General features: G+C 36.8%; 1 protein-coding gene across 6 annotated transcripts in view; it reads left to right on the top strand.

Moving 5' to 3' along the window:
* The window catches only part of LOC115223573 (cytohesin-1), a 202,980-nt gene that overhangs the window by 157,743 nt on the left and 24,874 nt on the right, over window positions 1–20,363 (top strand). For 5 of the 6 annotated variants that reach the window (XM_036512577.1, XM_029794210.2, XM_036512578.1 and 2 more), the window contains 4 exons: window positions 12,541–12,607; window positions 15,392–15,510; window positions 15,894–15,974; window positions 17,420–17,532. In XM_036512577.1, coding sequence (XP_036368470.1) covers window positions 12,541–12,607; window positions 15,392–15,510; window positions 15,894–15,974; window positions 17,420–17,532 — 380 coding nt within the window. Of the gene's footprint in view, window positions 1–6,120; window positions 6,265–12,540; window positions 12,608–15,391; window positions 15,511–15,893; window positions 15,975–17,419; window positions 17,533–20,363 lie in introns of those variants that run through there. The other variant, XM_029794212.2, reaches the window with a different exon arrangement.

The raw sequence follows: 20,363 nt of genomic DNA, 5'->3' as shown, positions 1-20,363 counted from the left end.
AAACGTTAGCACGTTAGTTCTAGGCTTAAGAAATAAGTCCTGGGCTCAATTTGTACGACTAAAATCCTTCGAGGTACTCCAGCATGGCCACAATCAAATGACTGGAACAAATAAAAGCATAGTATTCAGTACAATGTGTACTTTCACTCAAAACAACAACTGAGGAAGCAACGTGAGGAGAGCAAGAGAGAGAGAGAGAGAGAGAGGAGAAGTAACAGTATATAGTGATGGCAGACTTTTTTCTTTATTTTATTCTTTTGCCAGTCACTTCAGGAATCAACCCAGGGACATACATGGCCACCACTTTCAAGGGATTCCGTCCGTTGATCATATTCACCCCAGCACTTGTTTTAGTCTGGGCTTTTATTTTATCAACTGCTAGTTCCACCAAATCACCAAGTCACACTTTTACATATTCTTGTGGGCATAGACACACATACAGTGGGCGAGTTTTAATGTTTCATTTTTTTAAAAACAAGGATTTTTTTATTTATTTATTCTTTTTTTATAATCAGAAGTTTCCAGAAAAGATGGAAAATATTAGTTCTTCCTTTCTATTTCTTTCTTTTTTCCTCCTTTTCTTTCTACTTTTTCTCTCCATTTCGACTACTAATATCTAATTGACATTGATATACATACAGATTTAATTCAATGTCCATTAGCTAATTACAGAAAAACTAAACCAACCAACTTCCCCCCACATACACACACACACACACACACACACACACACACACACACACTTCTCCTTACTTCCCCATTTCTAACTATTTCTGTGATTGATTGATTATTTTACATTATTGATAGCTACTTACACTGACGGGAGAGTGGCAGGGTGGTGGTGGTGTTGTTGTTGTTGATGATGGTATGGAGAGGAAAGTGTTCCGTTACCATTTCTTTTGTATGAAGTACTGAACAAACAGCAGAAACACGAAGACAGCCCTCAGAAACAAGACAAACTTAGATAACGTAACCTTTGGTCTTTAAATCCGTTTCAATGATTTCCAGCAAAAATCTCGTCACTTTTGTTTAGCTGGCTTCTTCATTTCCGAACAACACCCATGTTTGCATATACATGTGGAGGCGTATGGCTTAGTGGTTACAGGTGTCACACTCCCGATCGCAAGACAGTGATTTCGATTCCTGGACCAGGCGATGCTTTGTGTTCTTGGGCAAAACACTTTATTTCATGTTGCTCCAGTTCACTCAACTGGCGAAAATGAGTAAACCCTGTGAATGACTGGTATCCCATCCAGGGCGTGGAATATATATGGCACAGAAACCAGGAAATACTGGCCTTATGCGTCTATATGACTTCAGAAAAGGCTCTCACACACACACTCTCTCTCTCTCTCTCTCACTCACCCTCTCTCTCTCTCTCTCCATTTAGTCCTTGTACTAAAGCCATGCTGCAACACTACCTTAAAGGATTTACTCAAATCGACCATAGTATTTTTAAGTCTGGTACTTATTTTGTCAATCTCTCTTCACTGAACCACTAAGCTACAAGGATATGAACAAACCAACGCTGGTTGTCAAGAGCTGTGCTGGGGGTTAAACAACAAACTTCCACACAGTTTCTGTCTCATGAAATTCACTCACTTGGTTGGCTCATGACAAGAGTAGAAAGTGCTTGCACAGGGTACCTTGCTGGAGCATCTTCAGTCATCATATTAACATAGTTCTGATAATCATTTTACCAATTACCAACTTGTTTAACCACTTGGGTGGGGGTATAACAGACAGGAGTACGACATAAACACTAGTTTTTAGACCTATGTTCAGTATAGATGGTGAAAGCTCAGACACATATACTCACTCCCCATCTCTATCTCTTACACATGCATGTGTGTATGTATGTGTGTGTGTGTGTATATATATATATATATATATTAAATTAGAGATAAAACCACTATTAGGCAAATCAGTGAAAACCATAAACCAAAACATAGAAATAAAATTAATATAATATACAAGATATATAAAATATAAAATTCAAAATTTAAATTATTTAAATTTAAAGTTAAAATTTAAAAAAATTTTTTAATTATTAATTTATACTTATAAATTTTTATATATATATATATTTTATTATTTCATTATATTATTAAGCTTAAAGCTTATAAGTGACCACCATGTATTGACTAAAGAAAATAATCTCATATTGGGGCATATAATCCCTCAACAGAAAAATATGAGCTTTCTGTACATGTAGGACTCAAACCTACACTTCTGTTTTCACAACCAGTGTGCTACTATTTACACCAACATGTGTATATAAACATGATGCTCTTGTGTACAGATTTTGTCTACCAAGTTTCATTGTCTGTGTGACTGTGTAGTAAAGACATTTGCTTTACAACCACGTGCTTTTGGGTTCAGTCCCAATGTGTGCCACCTTGAGCATGTGTCTCCTGCTATAACCTCAAGCTGACCAAAGCCTTGTGAATAGATTTGGTTGACAGAAAATGTAAAAGAAGCCTATCGTGTGTGTGTGTGTTATAAGCTATGTCATTCATTTCCATTATTGTACAAGAACATATCTGGCCATAGGGAAATATTACCTTATTTGGAAACAGGTGAAGGTTGGTGACAGGAAGGGCATCCAGCCATAGACGGCGAGCTGACAGAAATGTTAGCACGCCAGGCGAAATGCGTAGCCGTATTTCGTCTGCCGTTATGTTCTGAGTTCAAATTCCGCCAAGGTTGACTTTGCCTTTCATCCTTTCGGGGTCGATAAATTAAGTACCAGTTACGCACTGGGGTCGATGTAATCGACTTTATCTCCTTGTCTGTCCTCTCTGTGTTTAGCCCCTTGTGGGTAGTAAAGAAATAGGAAGGGCATCCAGCCATAGAAAATCTGCCTCAGTAAACTCCATCTGACCCATGCGAGCTTAGAAAAGTGGACATTAAAATGATGATGAAATCCAAGGCTAGAACATACTACACTTGTCCGGGGTGCTTGAGGTGGGATCAAACCTATAGCCATGTAGTTGAAACACAAGCTTTTTAACCACTCTGGCATGTTATATACATAATTAGATAAAAGCTTGGATTCACTAAGTAAATGATAAAGAAATCAATATAAGAAATAGTCTATAGTTTTTATTTTGAAGTTTGAACTTCTCAAGTTGCGACTAGTATCATATTGCCATTCGTTTCAAATGTGGAAAAGTGCTCCACTTAATATAATAGACTGATTAGAAAAAAAAGAAATTCACTGAGTTTAAAGATAAAAAAAGCTTATAAATAACTTTTGCTAGAAATGCTGAAAGGCCTTTTGTAGAAGAAAAGAGAATGACAAAGGCAAAGGAAAGGTGTGTGTTGGCTTAGTGCAGTGGTTGCCAACCTGTGGTCCACAGACCCCTGGTGGTCTGCAAAGGTAATACTGGGGGTCTGTATTACTGTGAGATATATATATATATATATATATATATATATATAATCATCATCGTTTAACATCCGCTTTCCATGCTAGCATGGGTTGGACGATTTGACTGAGGTCTGGCAAACCAGATGGCTGCACCAGGCTCCAATCTTGATTTGGCAGAGTTTCTACAGCTGGATGCCCTTCCTAATACCAACCACTCCGAGAGTGTAGTGGGTGCTTTTACGTGCCACCACCACAGAAGCCAGTTTGTTGCTCCGACAATGATTACGCTCAGATGGTGCTCTTAGTGCTCCACTAGCATGAATGCCAGTCATCGAACTGATATATATATACACACACACACACACACACATATATATATACACACGTGTGTGTGTGTGTGTGTGTATATATAAATATACGAAGAGAGTTAGCGGTTGTAGTAACCAGCTATGGGATAAAATATCCATATATACAATTGGTATCAATAAATATGCTTTAAAGTGTAGTCCTATTGATGCGCTGGTTAATCTGTTTTTCATTTTCTAATTATTTATATATATACACACATACACAGATAAGGATAAGGTTATTAAAAGGGGTCTGTGAGAAAACTCATTTAAATAAAAAGAGTCCTTGATAGTGAAAAGGTTGGGAACCATTGGCTAGGTTAAGAAGTTTGTTTGGCAACCATGGTTTCTTGGGTTCAACCTCACTGCTTGGCATCTTGGACAAGGGCATTTAACCCTTTAGTGTTTAAACCAACCGTATCCAGCCCAAATATTGGTATTTAAAATACCATATATTGCTTGATAATACTGTGGTGTCTATTTTGTGTATGCCTAAAGGTGGACTCAGGGTTCGAGTATCAGTTTTGATGCTAGTCTAATTGGAATGTGTGTGTGTGTGCATACACTCATTGTTTTACATGTGTGTTATTTCTTTTTTAATACTGTCTCTGTGATTGTTTGTAAATTAGCCCTTGTTCAGATCTTTACTCAATGACCAACCCATTGTTTTGTTTTGTTTTTCTTTCTTTAGACATAATGTCTCTGTGAATGAAGGCATGTGCCTTAGTACTTAGAGTAAGCAGCTCACATTCGTAAATACATGAGTTTGATTCCCTGCTGTGCGTTGTGTCCTAGAGCAAGACACTTTGTTTCACATTGCTCCAGTCCACTCAGCTGGCAAACATGAGTTGCACCTGTAATTCAAAGGATCGGCCTTGTCACATTCTGTGTCGCACTGAATCTCCCTGAGAACTACATTAAGGGCACACATGCCTGTCGAGTGCTCAGCCACTTGTACATTAACTTCACGAGGAGGCTGTTCCATTGATCAGATAAACTGGAACTGACATCACGAGGAGGCTGTTCCATTGATCGGATCAACTGGAACTGACAGAGTGCCAGTCAATGTATCTACGATGATATTATTCAATGTGTCTTTTTTTAAACTTTAAATCAATAGTTGTGTAATTTAAATCAGATTTGTCTGATATTTTTGGCAGTCCAAGCAACTACATAGATATAAGCCAATAAGGTTAGCTTGACCTACAAAAAACAGCATCCAGACCTGTGTCAAGTCCCAACCTGCTGTTTTTAGATAAGGACACTTTACATAATGTGGTCTTGGGTTTCCTGAAAAACAAAAATAGAGCCGGAGGTGCGTTTGTAAATCAGCTTTCGTCATAAGACTGCTTGATCCAGGCTGACCTGGGGTTAAACAAAAGCAATTACATAAATACTTTATTTGGTAGTGTTGATAAAACAGATGTTAGTCTTGGGCTGGAGTAGGGGGGGGTCAATTCAGATAATTGTCCCCTTTAAATGCATGGCCTTGTGCCAATGTCAGAAATCCTGTTTTGTTATAAGTGATAATTATTATTAATGATATTTGTGTAGTGTGGCTACTGATTATGGTTATTATCGTTATCATCATTATTATTATTATTATTATTATTATTATTCACTGAATAACTTCTACTGTTGATTACTGAATATCATCATTATTATTATTATTATTATTATCCACTATTTGATGAGTAAAAGGATGAAGTAAGCCCTGACTCTACACAGTAATCTGAGATTAGATAATGACAAACACTGTTGCAAACCTGATCAATACTCATTGTCTGCCTGCCATAGCTACAATTAAAGCATTGGGCTTATGTAAACATGGGGGATATTTATAAACACCTGACCAATAGGACTGATTAGAAAAGCTCTAGCTATTGCTCTCTCTCTCTCTCTCTCTCTCTCTATATATATATATATATATATATATATATATTATATATATATATATATATATATATACACACAGATATATAAATACAAGTATGTGTGTATATGAGAAAGAGAGAGTTGGTTGGGTTAGGTTGGGTGCAGAATTACAATCAATCATTTATGGCTTTGATTGGCTGGTTATTTTTTAAATAATTACCACCATTGTTAATTGTTATTGCTCTAGGTTCATTACAGTGACTCTGTGTTAGTACCTCATCTGCATTCGTCTCATGATGGTGGTTGCATGTATAAAGCGAACGTCCATGTGAAATAGCAATGGTGCTTTAACATGTCGACGATTTGAAAGCACTTTTTTTTTTTTTTTGGTTTACATTTTGATATTTATTGGAATTTTAATACAATCAGTCCTTGAAAATAATAAGTTTTTTAAGAAGCAAACGAAAGAAACAATACGAAACTGTGTCGTTTTATTTATCGTTTCAACATAACAGTGCCAATAGTACATTACTATTGATACATGTTGACATTTGTAAAGATGAGTGCAAAAACGTTCCTCTGTGGGATGTTGTGCCATAGATGGCCGTTTCGTGGAGAATTACGCAAGCAGCAGGATTGGGGAACTAGGAAATGTGCGCACTTCAAGTGGTAAGACATTATAAACTGTATATTCACTTGGCCTTCAGTATTTTTAAATAGTTATTGTTGTTGTTTTCCCTTCAGCTTGACCAGATCTAACCTTTAGTTTTAGAGCATTAAAGTGTGTGTATATGTATGTATATATATATATATATATATATACACACACACACATATACATACATTCATGGAACAGCACGTTATATAAGCATATTTGTGTATGGGTATTTTAAAGTTTGCTTCTGACGTGGGATTTTAATAACATATATTGTACTTTTTTTTTCTTTTTCGGTAGAAAATAGTATAATGATAACGGGGAATCTCTGACCCTTCCATTACCATATTTCTGTCCAAATGCATTTCTTTGTTTCAATTAAGTTTGCAGACAGTGAAGAATTTTGTATAGTAATTTTGTCATTAAGATGGTGTTTGGATCATAAATTTAACATGAAACTGAGGGAAAGCTTTAATTTAGATCATTTTAATACAGTAATATTCAATCATAGAATCAGAGGTAACCTCAGGTGAGTTAGAATCAAAAGGGTTAAAGGATTTTTCTTTTCTTGGTCTTGGTGATTTTCTGACCAAATTCTTGCCTGTTGGATTGTTCTTCTCATAATGTCAAATTAGTGATGTTATTGTATTTATTCATTGAGAAATCAACCTTTCTCCCTCCATAAATACATACACACACACATACATATATATATATATATATATATATATATATATATATATATATATAGGGAGAATTCGCAAAAAAAACAAAAGACGAAGACAGGTGGTGTAGACAACAAACAGATGTATTAGCTTAACACTTGGGAAGTGAAAAAGTCTTTAACATTTCAAGCCTACACTCTTCCACAGAAAGAAATAGGGAGAGAAAATATACATATATATATATATATATATATATATATATATATTAGTTTAATAACTTGACAGGCTAATGTTTAACCTTTTTGATACCAATACACTTGAGGTTACCTGTTGTTTCAAAGAGTTTATATTTAAATTACAACCTCCCATCTTAGATTACCTGATGAGGTTCTTATGTAAGTAAAATTGATCTTGTAAACACTAAGTTGAAGTATAATAGTTACATAATTGTTTTTGTTTTTCTATCTCTGCAAGTGTTTATAATATGTAATATCTGTCCCAAAACTTTTTACCTCATTGAATTTAGTATATCTACTCTGACTTAATTATTGTTTTCTATACAGATGGCTTCTCTAGGTAACTTCTCTCAATTACTACATTGTCATGCTAACTCTTGTATGCATATCCTCATAGTGATTCCTTCATCATTCTCTATTAGTCCTCCACTAAGGAGGTTTAATAAGAGTGAAACATGCCTAGTTTTGATCGTGTGTACAATCTTCAACTTTTCTATCCAAATAATGTACTATTATTTCAGCTGATTCTAGTTTCAATGTTCCAGAAAAAAAATTATTTCACATTCATCTCGGTTTCTAAATTCTTATGACATCAATAATTCTCACTGATAAGAATAACACTTCTAAAATGGAGAAATTTGAAGGATTGCAGGAGATGTGGGTTCAAGTTCCAGGGGCAACCTTTGCCTCTCTTTATATTCAAAGGGTTTTTTTTGTTTTTTTTAACACGGTATTCACATACTATTATTTATAGCTTTATCTACTTCAAGTCTCAAAGTTCCAAATAAATCACTGTTTCAAAACCATCTTCATCCAGCTGCGCCACTTGCTCAGATTCCTGTGTTTCTTCGTCACCCCCCAATTCTATTATTCATATTTGAATTGAGAGCTTAAGTTCCAATGAACCTTTCATTAGCTGATTGCACAACCATGGACGCTAACTCTGTGGATGTGTTGCAATTACTCTCTTAATAGAGCTTGGTCAATCCTCTAAGATTCCTCCGCTCAGCATCACCGTAAGAAGCACCATTGGCTCAGTTTGAGCTCTTCCTCTACCTCTTCACAATTTGGCATACTGCAGTCCCATGACTTCACCATATCTCTGGCAGGATGGCTTAACAGGTTTCTTTGCCTTGCCTTGCCAAAGGGCGCAGTCATCATTCCATGAGGTATTTCTCATGTTCATCTCAAAGCTTCTAAATTTTCATTACATCATCAAATTTAATTTTATTCTTTGTGCCAATCTTTTCCCCCTTTCACTGCGTGAGTGCATTAAATTTTTAATTAATTGAAATTTCAGAGATATTACTTTCAATTAATTGCCTTGTGACTGTATTTATCCTTTAATCTAGTTAAAGTATTAAGTAATTGCTCACCAGGCATAGCTGTGTGGTAAGAAGTTTGCTTCTCAACCTCATGGTTCCAGGCTCAGTTCCACTGGATGGCACCCTGGGCAAGTGTCTTCTATTGCCTTGGGCTGACCAAAGCTTTGTGAGTGGATTTGGTAGACAAAAACTGAAAGAAGCCCATCATATATATACACACACACACACACACACACACACATATATATATATCTTTGTGCCTGTGTTTGTCCCCTGTCACATTTGATAACTGGTGCTGGTATATTTATGTCCCTCTTAGTTCGACAAAAGAGACTAATAGAATAAGTACTGGGGTGGATTCGTTGATTAATCTTCTTCAAGGCAGTGCCCCAGCATGGCCGCTCTCTAATGACTGAGACAAGTAAAAGATAAAAGATTACTTTAATAGACAAATATATTGCTCCCTGCATTAACTATGTTAATTCTAGCTTACCAAACAAAGCCTAGTTAACTTTATAGTATTTCTTTAGCCTTTGTTTCCTTTGTTATCTGAATGTCAAAACGATTGGTCTTTGGTCAGATTGAAAATGTATTCATTCACTGAACTTAACTGATAATTGTATTCACTCTGGGCTGTGGAGGGTCACTAAGTCTTTTAGAAACAGCTGTCAAATATCCTTCACACACTTCTACCATTTTAACAATGAATAGTCCTAGATATACTGGGATAAAGAAGGGATGGGATAGTCATTTTTGACCATAGGTCAATTCAGTACCACCTGTGGCTAAACAACAATATTGTGAGTAGAACTGACAAAATCTTTGGTTTAACAGAATTAAATAATGTTTCATGAAAATGAGGATGAAATATTTCTACATATACTCTACTAAAAGAAATATATTTTCAATCTTTTACTTGATTCCATCATGGGCCTGCATCATTTGAAGGGATTAGCCAAACAAATCAACCCTTGTTCTAATTTTTAAGTGTGGTACTTCTGTCAGTCTCTTTTGCCAACTCCTAAGTTACATGGATGTAAACAAACCAACAGTTTGTCATGCGGTGGTGGAAGACACACTCAAAGACAAACATATATAATGTATACAATGGGTATCCACACAGTTTTCATTTACCAAATCCACTTTCAAGGTATTGGTTGGCTGTGGTGGGCTATAGTAAAAAAAAACACTTCTTCAAGGTGCAATACAATGGGACTGAAACCGAAACCATCCCTGCATGTACATCAATTAATATTAATTAATAATATTTTGGAATGGTGTTTAACTTAAGTTTGTAAACATGTGCTACTGATTTGTTTATGAAATCCTACTGAAAAGGGTGCGTTTCTTGTTCCAATTTCTCTTTAATCTGCTCTTAATTCCGCTTCAAAACGCTAGGCCACCAATCACCGAAATGTTTTCAATTTACTGTAAAATGACACCATAGCTGCACCCTGTCCTCATGTTTCAAGTCCTAACTGTCAGATACAGTGTATGTGCTCACTAAAATAGTCCCCCCTTTCATATCAACACTTTGGCATGGCTCTGCTTCTGGAACAGGACTTAGAATTGAAGTTTGGTAATGCAATATAGTGAGTATTTCTCTATCTAATCAGATATAACTGGTAGTTGGTCTGTTTAGTGTAAGAACAGATAATGTATTGCTTTTGGGTTCAATCTGGGCCACTGAGAAACTTTCGAGTCCAGCTGGCAGCAAATAGTGTTGTTACTCAGAGTAATGACCAAGGGTGTTAACTTTGATTACGCAAACATGCACACACACACACACATTGAGGAAAAATTTTGTGTTAGAGATGAAACTCTATTTTCATCTGTTGTGCAAAACATATATTAAATGCATTGACTTATCTTTTATACATTATAGCCATCTTCTCACTCTCTATTCTTGAGAGGGTTGCAGAGGTAGGGTCCAATAAAAAGCAAGCCTCACAACACTCTTTGGATGGATTCCTAAGGGGTAACCAACTGAAACTAGGGATATTACCCTGCCATTTCATTCTTGTTCTACCCCTAGGATTCCTACTGGTTGACCCAACTAGAAGACTCTCTTCTGATACTTTTCTACGGCATTCTAATCACATACACGTCAATGTTGACAGTTCATTCCGTCATTGCTAAATGTTTTTTTTGTTTGTTTGTATTTTTTTATTTAAATTACTAAGATAAGACCCTTTACAGTCCTACTACTTTTTTTGAGCTTTTTTGCTATTGTTTGTACACCTATTTGTGTGAGAGAGGGTGCTTTAAAAACCATGCCAAAACAGCGATAGACAAAGGAGCATAACCTGGTCCATCTACTTGTCAGATCCTTATTTCTTTATTGCCCTCAAGGGGCTAAACATAGAAGGGACAAACAAGGACAGATAAAGGTATTAAGTCGATTACTATGACCCCCATTGCGTAACTGGTACTTAATTTATCAACCCCGAAAGGATGAAAGGCAAAGTTGACCTTGGCTGAATTTGAACTCAGAACCTAACGGCAGACGAAATACTGCTAAGCATTTCGCCCGGTGTGCTAACGATTCTACCAGCTCACCGCCTTCTACTTGTCAGATCCTGTCAAACTGTCCAACCCATGCCAGCATGGAAAGCGGCGTTAAATGATGATGATACATAAACAGCAAATCAAACGTTTGCTTTGCTGAGAGAATTGAGATCAATATCAAGTTCTTTCTCGATTGTGGACTAACAAGCTTACCAAATCAGAATCTCTCTCTCTCTCTCACTCACTCTCTCACACACACACCATTTTATTTGTAGCTGGACAGCTACATCAGTGACCTAAGGTCTAAGAGTTTTTTCAGAGAACACCTGTCCTCATGAAATGTAAATTATTTATACTCTACATTAAGTATTGAGTTCTGTTTGCTCTATTTCTATAACCTATCCTATATGTATATAGCGATATACATTTTCCCCCTCTTTTTTTACTCTTTACCTCAATGTCTATACATATTCTTGCAATTTGACTGTCAGCTCAACATGGAAGTAATGTCCTCATGTCAAACAGATTTGTCTGTAGTTTGTTATAATCATATAATTGTTTGTTTCCTCCACCTCATTTCTTAGTCCATCAAACCACTTATGTTGTTATTACAATTGTCTCCTACTCTCGTTTTTACGATTTTCTTCAAGAAATACTTGTATTTCTCTCATCCAATCATCTCTGAATTTAAAAACGAGTTGTATCCATCTCTTCCTCAAATCAACTACTTAAATAGATAAAAGCTTATGAGAGGAATCTATATATTGGTCTGAAATTTTTGGCTCACAGCCAGAACATTCAGGCGAGTGGCTAAGTCAATTACATTATCCCCAGTGCTCAACTGGTACTTATTTTATCACTCCTGAAAGGATGAACGGCAAAGTGGACCTTGGTGGAATTTGAACTCAGAACGTAAAGACAGACAAAATGCTGCTAAGCATTTTGCCCGGCACACTAACAATTCTGCCTGGCTGCCATCTTGAGGGAATCTCTGTATTAGTTGTTGATCTCTCCAATGAGAGGAGCCTGTACATGGTTGCTAAATCGGTTAGAAACAGTAGCCAAAGCTTACTCAAATTGAACCCTCTGTCTTTCTTACAGAAACAAAGGAAGAACATTAAATAATTTAGTCACAGATGCACTTAGAATGAAATTGGGATGGTCATAGACAAAGCACTTTTCGATTTGAAAGTACATTAAATGATGTAAAGACAAACAAAAAAGTGAATGGCATTAAATAATGTAATACTAGAGATATGCTATGACTGAATAAAACACTGGATGAGCACAAATGGAACACATTTAATTAATGGCATTCTAGATTAGGGGCCTGACTGGGAGCTAAACAACAATAGCAACAATGTGGTTCTCATATTTGGAATAAATATACAACACCACATAATTTTATCCATTCAGCCATGAAGCACAATTTGAGAATCTATTTTCAACCAAAAGTAATTATTTCCGTAAATAATCTGTATTTTTAAAATTACTATGTCTTTTTTTTTTGGCTTTATTATTATTATTATTATATTTCTATTTCTATTTTATTTCAGTAAAAATAATCCGAAGACCAAACAGATGTCTATGGGGAAGAAGAAATTCAACATGGATCCCAAGAAGGTAAGTTTTATTTAGTTTGATTTACGCCCACTAAAAACATATATGATTTAGTCTGAAGAGGAAGGCAGTGTACATGTTCTTTTTGCAAGGCCCCAGAAACTGGTTTCAAGAAAACTTTTAGTGTCCATGGTCTGGTGACCTGCTCTGAATGCTTGTAATAGTCTGGACTTTGCTAAAGGCATCCAAGGATCCAGTGGTGATGATGTTAAACATGATAGTTGATAATTCCGTCCTATCTTTAGTAAGATGATATCATTGAGCAAGTATTTCTACAGCTCTATGATGTTCTACTACTCCATTTACTACTCTTCTTGGAAGTAGGGAGTGCTAGAACCTTGTTTTGCAGTTGCATGTTTTGCCCTTCTTACCAGAAACCACATAACTTAAGTATGTAAGTACTACAGTGTCGTATACTGTATTTTCCTATTTGTAAACAAGTCCAAATCCTGCAGCATTGCATGGAGAATCTCTGGTTCTCTATTGTCATTTTGGTGTATCAGTTGACCTACTGGTTTTGGCTATCTGAAAAATTTTTCCATCTGTGGGCAGGGGGCTCCAAAAAGGGTCCCAAGGAGTAGCTTCCCACCACATTTCTTAAAAATCGTGGTAGAGGCCTTGGTCTCGGGACCACTCACGTCTAGAAACTGAGGTTGGGGGTAAGCAAGGGCATGCTCCCCATAGAAAATCCAGCTCTGAAAAAGCCTCATGACAATAGCTGGAAAATATTGTATTCATAACCCAGACACTTAGTTGCCAACAACCCAGTCCACCTGACTATAAGTAGGTAATGCAGTATTGTCTAATGTACTTTTATCCATCCATGACCAAAGACACTAACGTCAACAGGGCTTGACCAAGACAGTTTACTACCAGTAGCTAAGTTTACCTGTAATTAGGTAATATCTATGACTGTGTGAGCATGTATTTCTCGCCTAACACTTTGCGTCAGTTGGTATCAGTCACACAGTGACTTTGTGTTAGCCTTCTCTCTCCTCTTTTCCAACTAGGATAGCCGTGTATCTCCTCTACATCAAGACACCTTTTTCTGTCACTCTATCATACTTTATTCTCTCGTCACCTGACACAAAGCCACCTCCCTCAATATTTATCCACTCTGTTGAGGGATCTTGTGCCAGTACTACACAAAGAGCACCCAGTAGATTCTGTAAAGTGGTTGATGTTAGAAAGGGCATCCAGCTCTTCTTGAAAACTATGTCATAGTAGAGCTTCGTGTGATCCTCTGGCTTACCAGCTCCTGTTAAACCATCAAACCCATGCCTGCATGGGAGGCAGATGTTAGACGATGATGCCACTAATTATAAATTACTTGTCAAATATGGAGACTGTAAGGAAACTACAAATAGATTCCCCGTGATGTCACAAGTCTTGTTATCAAAGCAGTGAAAGATCTAATTAGATCTAATTAACTGAAATCAGAAGGTGAACTTGCTGTTATGGTTTATGACCTGTAGGTACATTGTAAGAACAGAAATTCACCTGGTGACCCTGAAAATACACACCTGAGGAACAGGTGTATATGCTTATACACAGGGGAACAGTTGTATATATGCTTATGTTTGCATTAACTGTATATGTGGTAATATTGGTTTCAAATTTTGGCCCAATGCCAGCATGTTTGGAGGAGGGTGGGGTAAGTTGATTACATCAACCCCAGTATTCAACTGGTACTTGTAATATTAACGGTACATAGTGAAGGTGTATGGTTTAGTGGTTAGGGTATTCAGCTCCTGATCGTTAGGCCATGAGTTTGATACCCAGCAGTGTGTTGTGTCCTTGAGCAAGAGACTTTATTTCATGTTCCAGCCTACTGAAGGCGGCGAGCTGGCAGAATTGTTAGCATGCTAGGCAGCGCTTCGTGGCTTTTCAACTGTCTTTATGGTCTGAGTTCAAATTCCGCTGACGTTGACTTTGCCTTTTATCCTTTCAGGGTCAATAAAATAAGTACCAATTGAACACTGGGGTTGATGTAAGGGACTTATCCCCAACCTAAAATTACTGGCCTAGTGCCAAAATGTAAAACCAATATTAACTGTACATGTATTGTTGGTGTTGACTGTATTTGTAACGAGTTGATTGTATATACATTAGGATTGATTATACTTGTACTAATAAGTATTATTATGATTTTACAAAATATTGTTGGGGAAGAGGAAATTTTTGAAAAAACCAAATTGAGATTATTGAGTGTATTTTTAGTGAAGGTTCATGGCTTAGTGGTTAGGATGTTGCACTCAACGATTGCCAGATCATGGGTTCGGTTCACAGATCAGACAACATGTTGTGTTCTTCAGCAAAACCACATTGCTCTAGTGCTGTGTGGCGATTGGCATGCCAGAGAATAGACCCAATGTTAGCTCTGTGTGTCATTAAAGGTGACTAAAAGAGATTGAGGTAGGATTCGTGCTCTGACTTCATAAAGCCCTCACCAGCAATTACTACCCAAACAGATCCAAGGATCAGCAGGTTATTGCTTGGATGATACAAAGGCGTCATCTGCCAGGAGTAGGGAATTGCCAACAAATGTTGGCTGTAGTGACGTATTGCTACAACGCATTCCCCCATACTACTACTACTAGTGTATTTAATTGAGGACATTTTGTATAGCAGTAATTACATTAGGAGTCAAGAAGGAGACAGAGAGTTTAAGATTCATAAGAAGTTTCTCGATTTTATTTTCTGTGTATCTACATTAACATTTTATTTCTGAGTAAACCTATGTATGTACATTCTAACTCTCGTTTCTCATCTCTCTTTTTCATCCAGGGAATTGAATACTTGATCAAGTATGACCTCTTACAAAACACTCCAGAAGATGTGGCAGGCTTCCTCTTCCAGGGAGATGGACTGGATAAAACTGCAATCGGAGACTACCTCGGAGAACGGTACCGTTTTAAGTTTCTTTCCTCTACATAAATGCACATGCATACATGCATCCATACAAATGTATGAATTCAATTGTTGTCGCTTTGTTAGTTAGTGATGAGAGTTTGAATTCTGCAAAAAAATAAAAATTCTTAAAAATTAAACAAAATCACTTAGACACACACATACAATTATTATACGTATTTTAGTCATCGTTAATGGTTTAACACTTCATTTGTAATTTAGGTTCAGCTCAATTCTGATCCTGTGCTTGATGTGAAAAAATTTTTTTTAAATATCTAACATAACAGTATTTATTTATTAACTCCCTATTTAAGATAAATGTTTAAATAATTATTAATTTAAGTTTAATTCATTTTTTTTTTTTTTCATTTGTTTCTAGAAATGATTTCAATATTGCTGTCTTGAAAGCATTTGTGAATTTACATGAGTTTTCTGAAATGATCCTGGTACAAGCACTAAGGTAAGTCTACTTCTGTCTCACCTCTTTCAGTTGGGTCAGTGGTTCTCAACTAGGGTCTCTCTGACTCTCAGGAGTCCATATAAGATTTTGGCAGGTGCATGTTAGCCAAATAATAAATTAGGGATCCACATTATTATTTCAAGGGTCCATGAAAAGTTTTGATTTGAATGTATATGTTGCATGAAACAGCCAGGTTTCCTTCTCTAATGTTTTACATAATTCAACCTATGCAAGTGAATGAGTGAATAACAAATAGGGATTTTGAAAGAGGTATCGATAAAATTTGTTTTTAATCACTAAATAGCTATAGGTTACAGGGACGTAAACACACCAGCATCAGTTGTCAAGCATTGTTGGGGTGACAAACCCAAACACAAACATATACACACATGTACATATATATATAAATATATACGATGGGCTTCTTTCAGTTTCCATCTACCAAATACATTCACAAGGCTTTGGTCAGCCTGAGGCTATAGTAGAAGACACTTGCCCAAGGTGCCACGCCGTGGGACTGAACCCGGAACCATGTGGTTCGTAGGCAAGTTACTTACCATACAGCCACTCCTACGCCTATAAATAGGGGAACTCTTGTTAAATTCCTTTTGACTAAAACTTGGTTTCAACTGATGGCTTATCCAATTTTTCATTAAGACATGGGACGAGGTGGTGAAGCATGGTCTTCGAATGTCGGGTCTCAGAGAGGTGATGGCAAGTGGCTGAGACTGTTGGTGATTTGCTGTGCTCGAGAAGATACGTCAAGCTTAGTGAAATTGTAGTTGTGGCCAGTGACAGGTAAAAGGCACCCACTGCAATCTTGGAATGAAACCAAGCCAACTCAGACTGGAGCCTAGTACAGATCTGCAGAGACATAAGGAGACATTTTGTGAATGGGAACAATTGATTATAATGCCACATTGACACATGGCTCACCCTCCCCTATTATTCAGATGCTACTTTGTTATCAATCTCAGAAGGATGAACAATAAATTCAACTTGAGCAGAAGAATTTGAACTCAGGTAAAATGTAAAGAGATGTAATGAAATATCACAAGTCATTGTGCTTGATACTGCTGCTGCTGCTAACAGTAGTAATAATAACAATAATAATAATAATATCTACTCTAAGCACAAGGCCTTGAAAATTTTGTGGGGAAGGAGGCTAGTTGATTACATCAACCCTCAATGCATAACTGGTACTTATTTCATCAACCCCGAAAGGATGAAAGTTAAGTCGACCTCAGCGGAATTTGAACTCAGAACGTAACGATGGACAAAATATCGCTAAGCAATTCACCTGGCATGCTAATGATTCTGCCAGCTACTCTCTCTTTCTATGTCTATCTCTTTCTTCTGTGTGTGTGTGTCTCTTTCTCTGTCATCTGTGTTTGTGCATGTATGTTTCTCTCTGTTATATTTAATGTTGTTGTTATTTATAACAGGCAGTTCCTATGGAGTTTTCGCTTACCCGGAGAGGCCCAGAAAATAGACCGAATGATGGAATGTTTCGCCGAAAGATATTGCGAGTTAAACGAAGGAGTATTCACAAGTACAGGTGAGTACTCTGTTTTTCATGGCATCCGCTCATCATGATCATCTCACTTGTCTCTTTGATGACTTTTCCTGCTACTTAATGCAGACAAAGGTATAAATTGTGAGGGAGGAGTCAAATATTCAATTTTTGGGAGAGGAAAGGTTTAAACATTAATATAGCTTAAATGCTGCAGCTGAAGGAAGGTTTGCAAGGATGTTAATTACAAGGAATATGTCACAATATAATTCAAAAACCCAATCTGCAGTGATGTGATGATGGTTTTTTTTTTTATCATAAATACAGTCCTGGACCTTTTTTTTGGCTTCCAGAAATCTAGGAGTACTTACTGTGTAATGTACTGTGTTTTTGAAGTTTGTTAATTTGTATACAGTGAGTTAAAGACACTTTCATTCTTTACCTTTTCATGTGGATCATCATCATCATTTAACATCTGTTGTCCATGCTGGTATGAGTTGGACGGTTTGACTGGGCTGGCACATTGGAAGGCTGCGCCAAGCTCCAGTCTGATTTGGCATGGTTTTCTACGGCTGGATTGTTCTTCCTAACGCCAACCACTCTGAGAGTGTAGTGGGTGCTTTTACATGCCACCGGCATAGATGCCATTTGCTTGATGCCAGTATCTGCCACGCCTGTGATTTTACTTGACCCAATGGGTCTTCTTCTCAAATTAATAAAGATTAACCATACTATATACATGGTCCCGTGTGGTATATTTTAAGAACTTTTAAGTGGATTAATAAATATCAAACAGACCCTGCTTTACAAGTGTTTTGATTTGAATCTGTTAATTTAGTTCTTTACTTTTTCATAGTTTATCTTATATTTTAGTGTATATCTTTAACTATATCCATAAAACCGGTCCCAAGCCGGATTCTGGGTCCGGTAGCGTAGTTCTATGACTGACTTCAAACCACCACAAAGTGTGTGTAGTCGTATCATGTAGTTGAGAAGTTACTTGACATGCAAGGGAGGTAACTCTTGTCTTTCTCGCTGATTTACAAGCGTTTATTTTGGTGATGGTAAATTAAGCTTTAAGATTTTCATTAAAACATAGTCACCTGCTTACCGATTCACGTCGTCGGTATTATTATTATTATTATTTTTCATTTTACATAGAACACTTTAACGCAGGACTTCCAACCACTAGTTTGCACAAAAAGAATAAATTTTAAAATTTAATTTCTATTTTATTGACTTATCACAGTCGGCAAGTCGTTCTTGTCTTATGTGAATGTACATTGCTCAGTGGTTTGAGCTTCGGGCTTACGGTTGTGAGTTCGATTCCCAGACTAGGTTGAGTGTCGTATTCTTGAGCAAAACACTTGATTTTACATTGCTCCAGTTCACTCAGCTGTAGAAATGAGTTGTGGCGTCACTGGTGCCAAGCTATACCAGTCTTTGCCTTTTTCTTGGACAACATCAGTGGCATGCATGGGCAACTGCTGGTCTTCCATAAACACCTTCGCCTGGACTTGTGCCTCAAAAGGGAAACATTTTCGGTGCAATCCCATGGTCATTATTATATGTATTGCGTGTGTGTGTATAATTAAATTATATATTATGCACTTTATTATGTTTTGTTATGTGTGTGATATCACCAGTTTGTAATGCGTAAAACATTGGAGACTGATGCCTTAACTACTAGTCCCTAACATTGATATTTGTGTACTTATTTCGGCGGAGTTTGGGTATAACTGTCTTTGAAGTTCCACACCTCAATGGAAAAGAAAAGGATGAGTTTGTTTTGTTTTTGTTTTTTCCTTCAATTATTTATATTTTTTTTTATATGTGTTTCTTACAGAAAAATTACGTTTCTGAATCAGCCCACCCCCGCTCATTTTTTTTTTTTTTTACATTTGCCTCCCTCTCCCTTTATACAAACTGTAGATATTTTTTTATAATAGAGACTAATTAGGGTCAGGGTATTTAGAAACTTTTGTGGGGTTTACATGCATACACACACACACACACATATTATATACACAAGTATATTTATTTATATTTAGCAGAAACTCTTGGCCTTTGAGTCATTGTGATGCTTCTATTAATTATTAATAAAAATATACATATTATTTTGAGTTCTATTTTTCCTGCTTGCATAATCATATATGTGTGTGTGTGTCTTTATATATATAGACATCTATTTTGAATGGTGAATCTTGAAGTAGATAAAGCTATAAGTAATAGCCTGTAAATATTGGGTCAAAAATCCCTTTGGGTGGAAAAAGTTGTTTGATATGAAAGGTAATGGAACAAGTATTAAAAGTGACCATCTGCAACACTTGGATCTCTTTCTCTCCTCAGTAACCACAAGTATGGCATCCACTAGTGTCTGCTCCCTTATGTCACACATCAGTGAGCTATCCTATTAGAGAAGTCCTGTAAAAACATTATTGTTGCCCTAGACAACAGCCAAGCCTTTGTCAGGAGATTTGCAACCGGACATGCTAATCTCCTCCCCAAACTTCCTGCCTATGAGCTCCTTTCATTTTTTCATCTTTCGTAGCTTTAGCCTCCCATCTGATGGCACCCTGTTGGTTAAGACCAATGAGGGTTCCAGTTGGTTTGATCAATGGAATAGCCTGCACATGAAACTAAACTGTATGTGGCTGAGCACTCCACAGATGTACATGTGCTTCATGTATTTCCCAAAAAAATTCAGTATGACACAGAATGTGACAAGGATGGGCCTTTGAATAACAGGTACAACTCATTGAGTGGACTGGAGTAATGTGAAATAAAGTGTCTTGCTCAAGAACGCAATGCCCTACCAGGAATTGAACTCATGACCTTACAATCACGAGCTGAACACCCTAACCATTAAGCCATGC

Source organism: Octopus sinensis, linkage group LG23 (assembly GCF_006345805.1).
Source record: "Octopus sinensis linkage group LG23, ASM634580v1, whole genome shotgun sequence".
Classification (NCBI taxonomy): Eukaryota; Metazoa; Mollusca; class Cephalopoda; order Octopoda; family Octopodidae; genus Octopus; species Octopus sinensis.
Note: the sequence above shows the minus strand (reverse complement) of the source record. Positions and strands in the feature narration are given on the sequence as shown.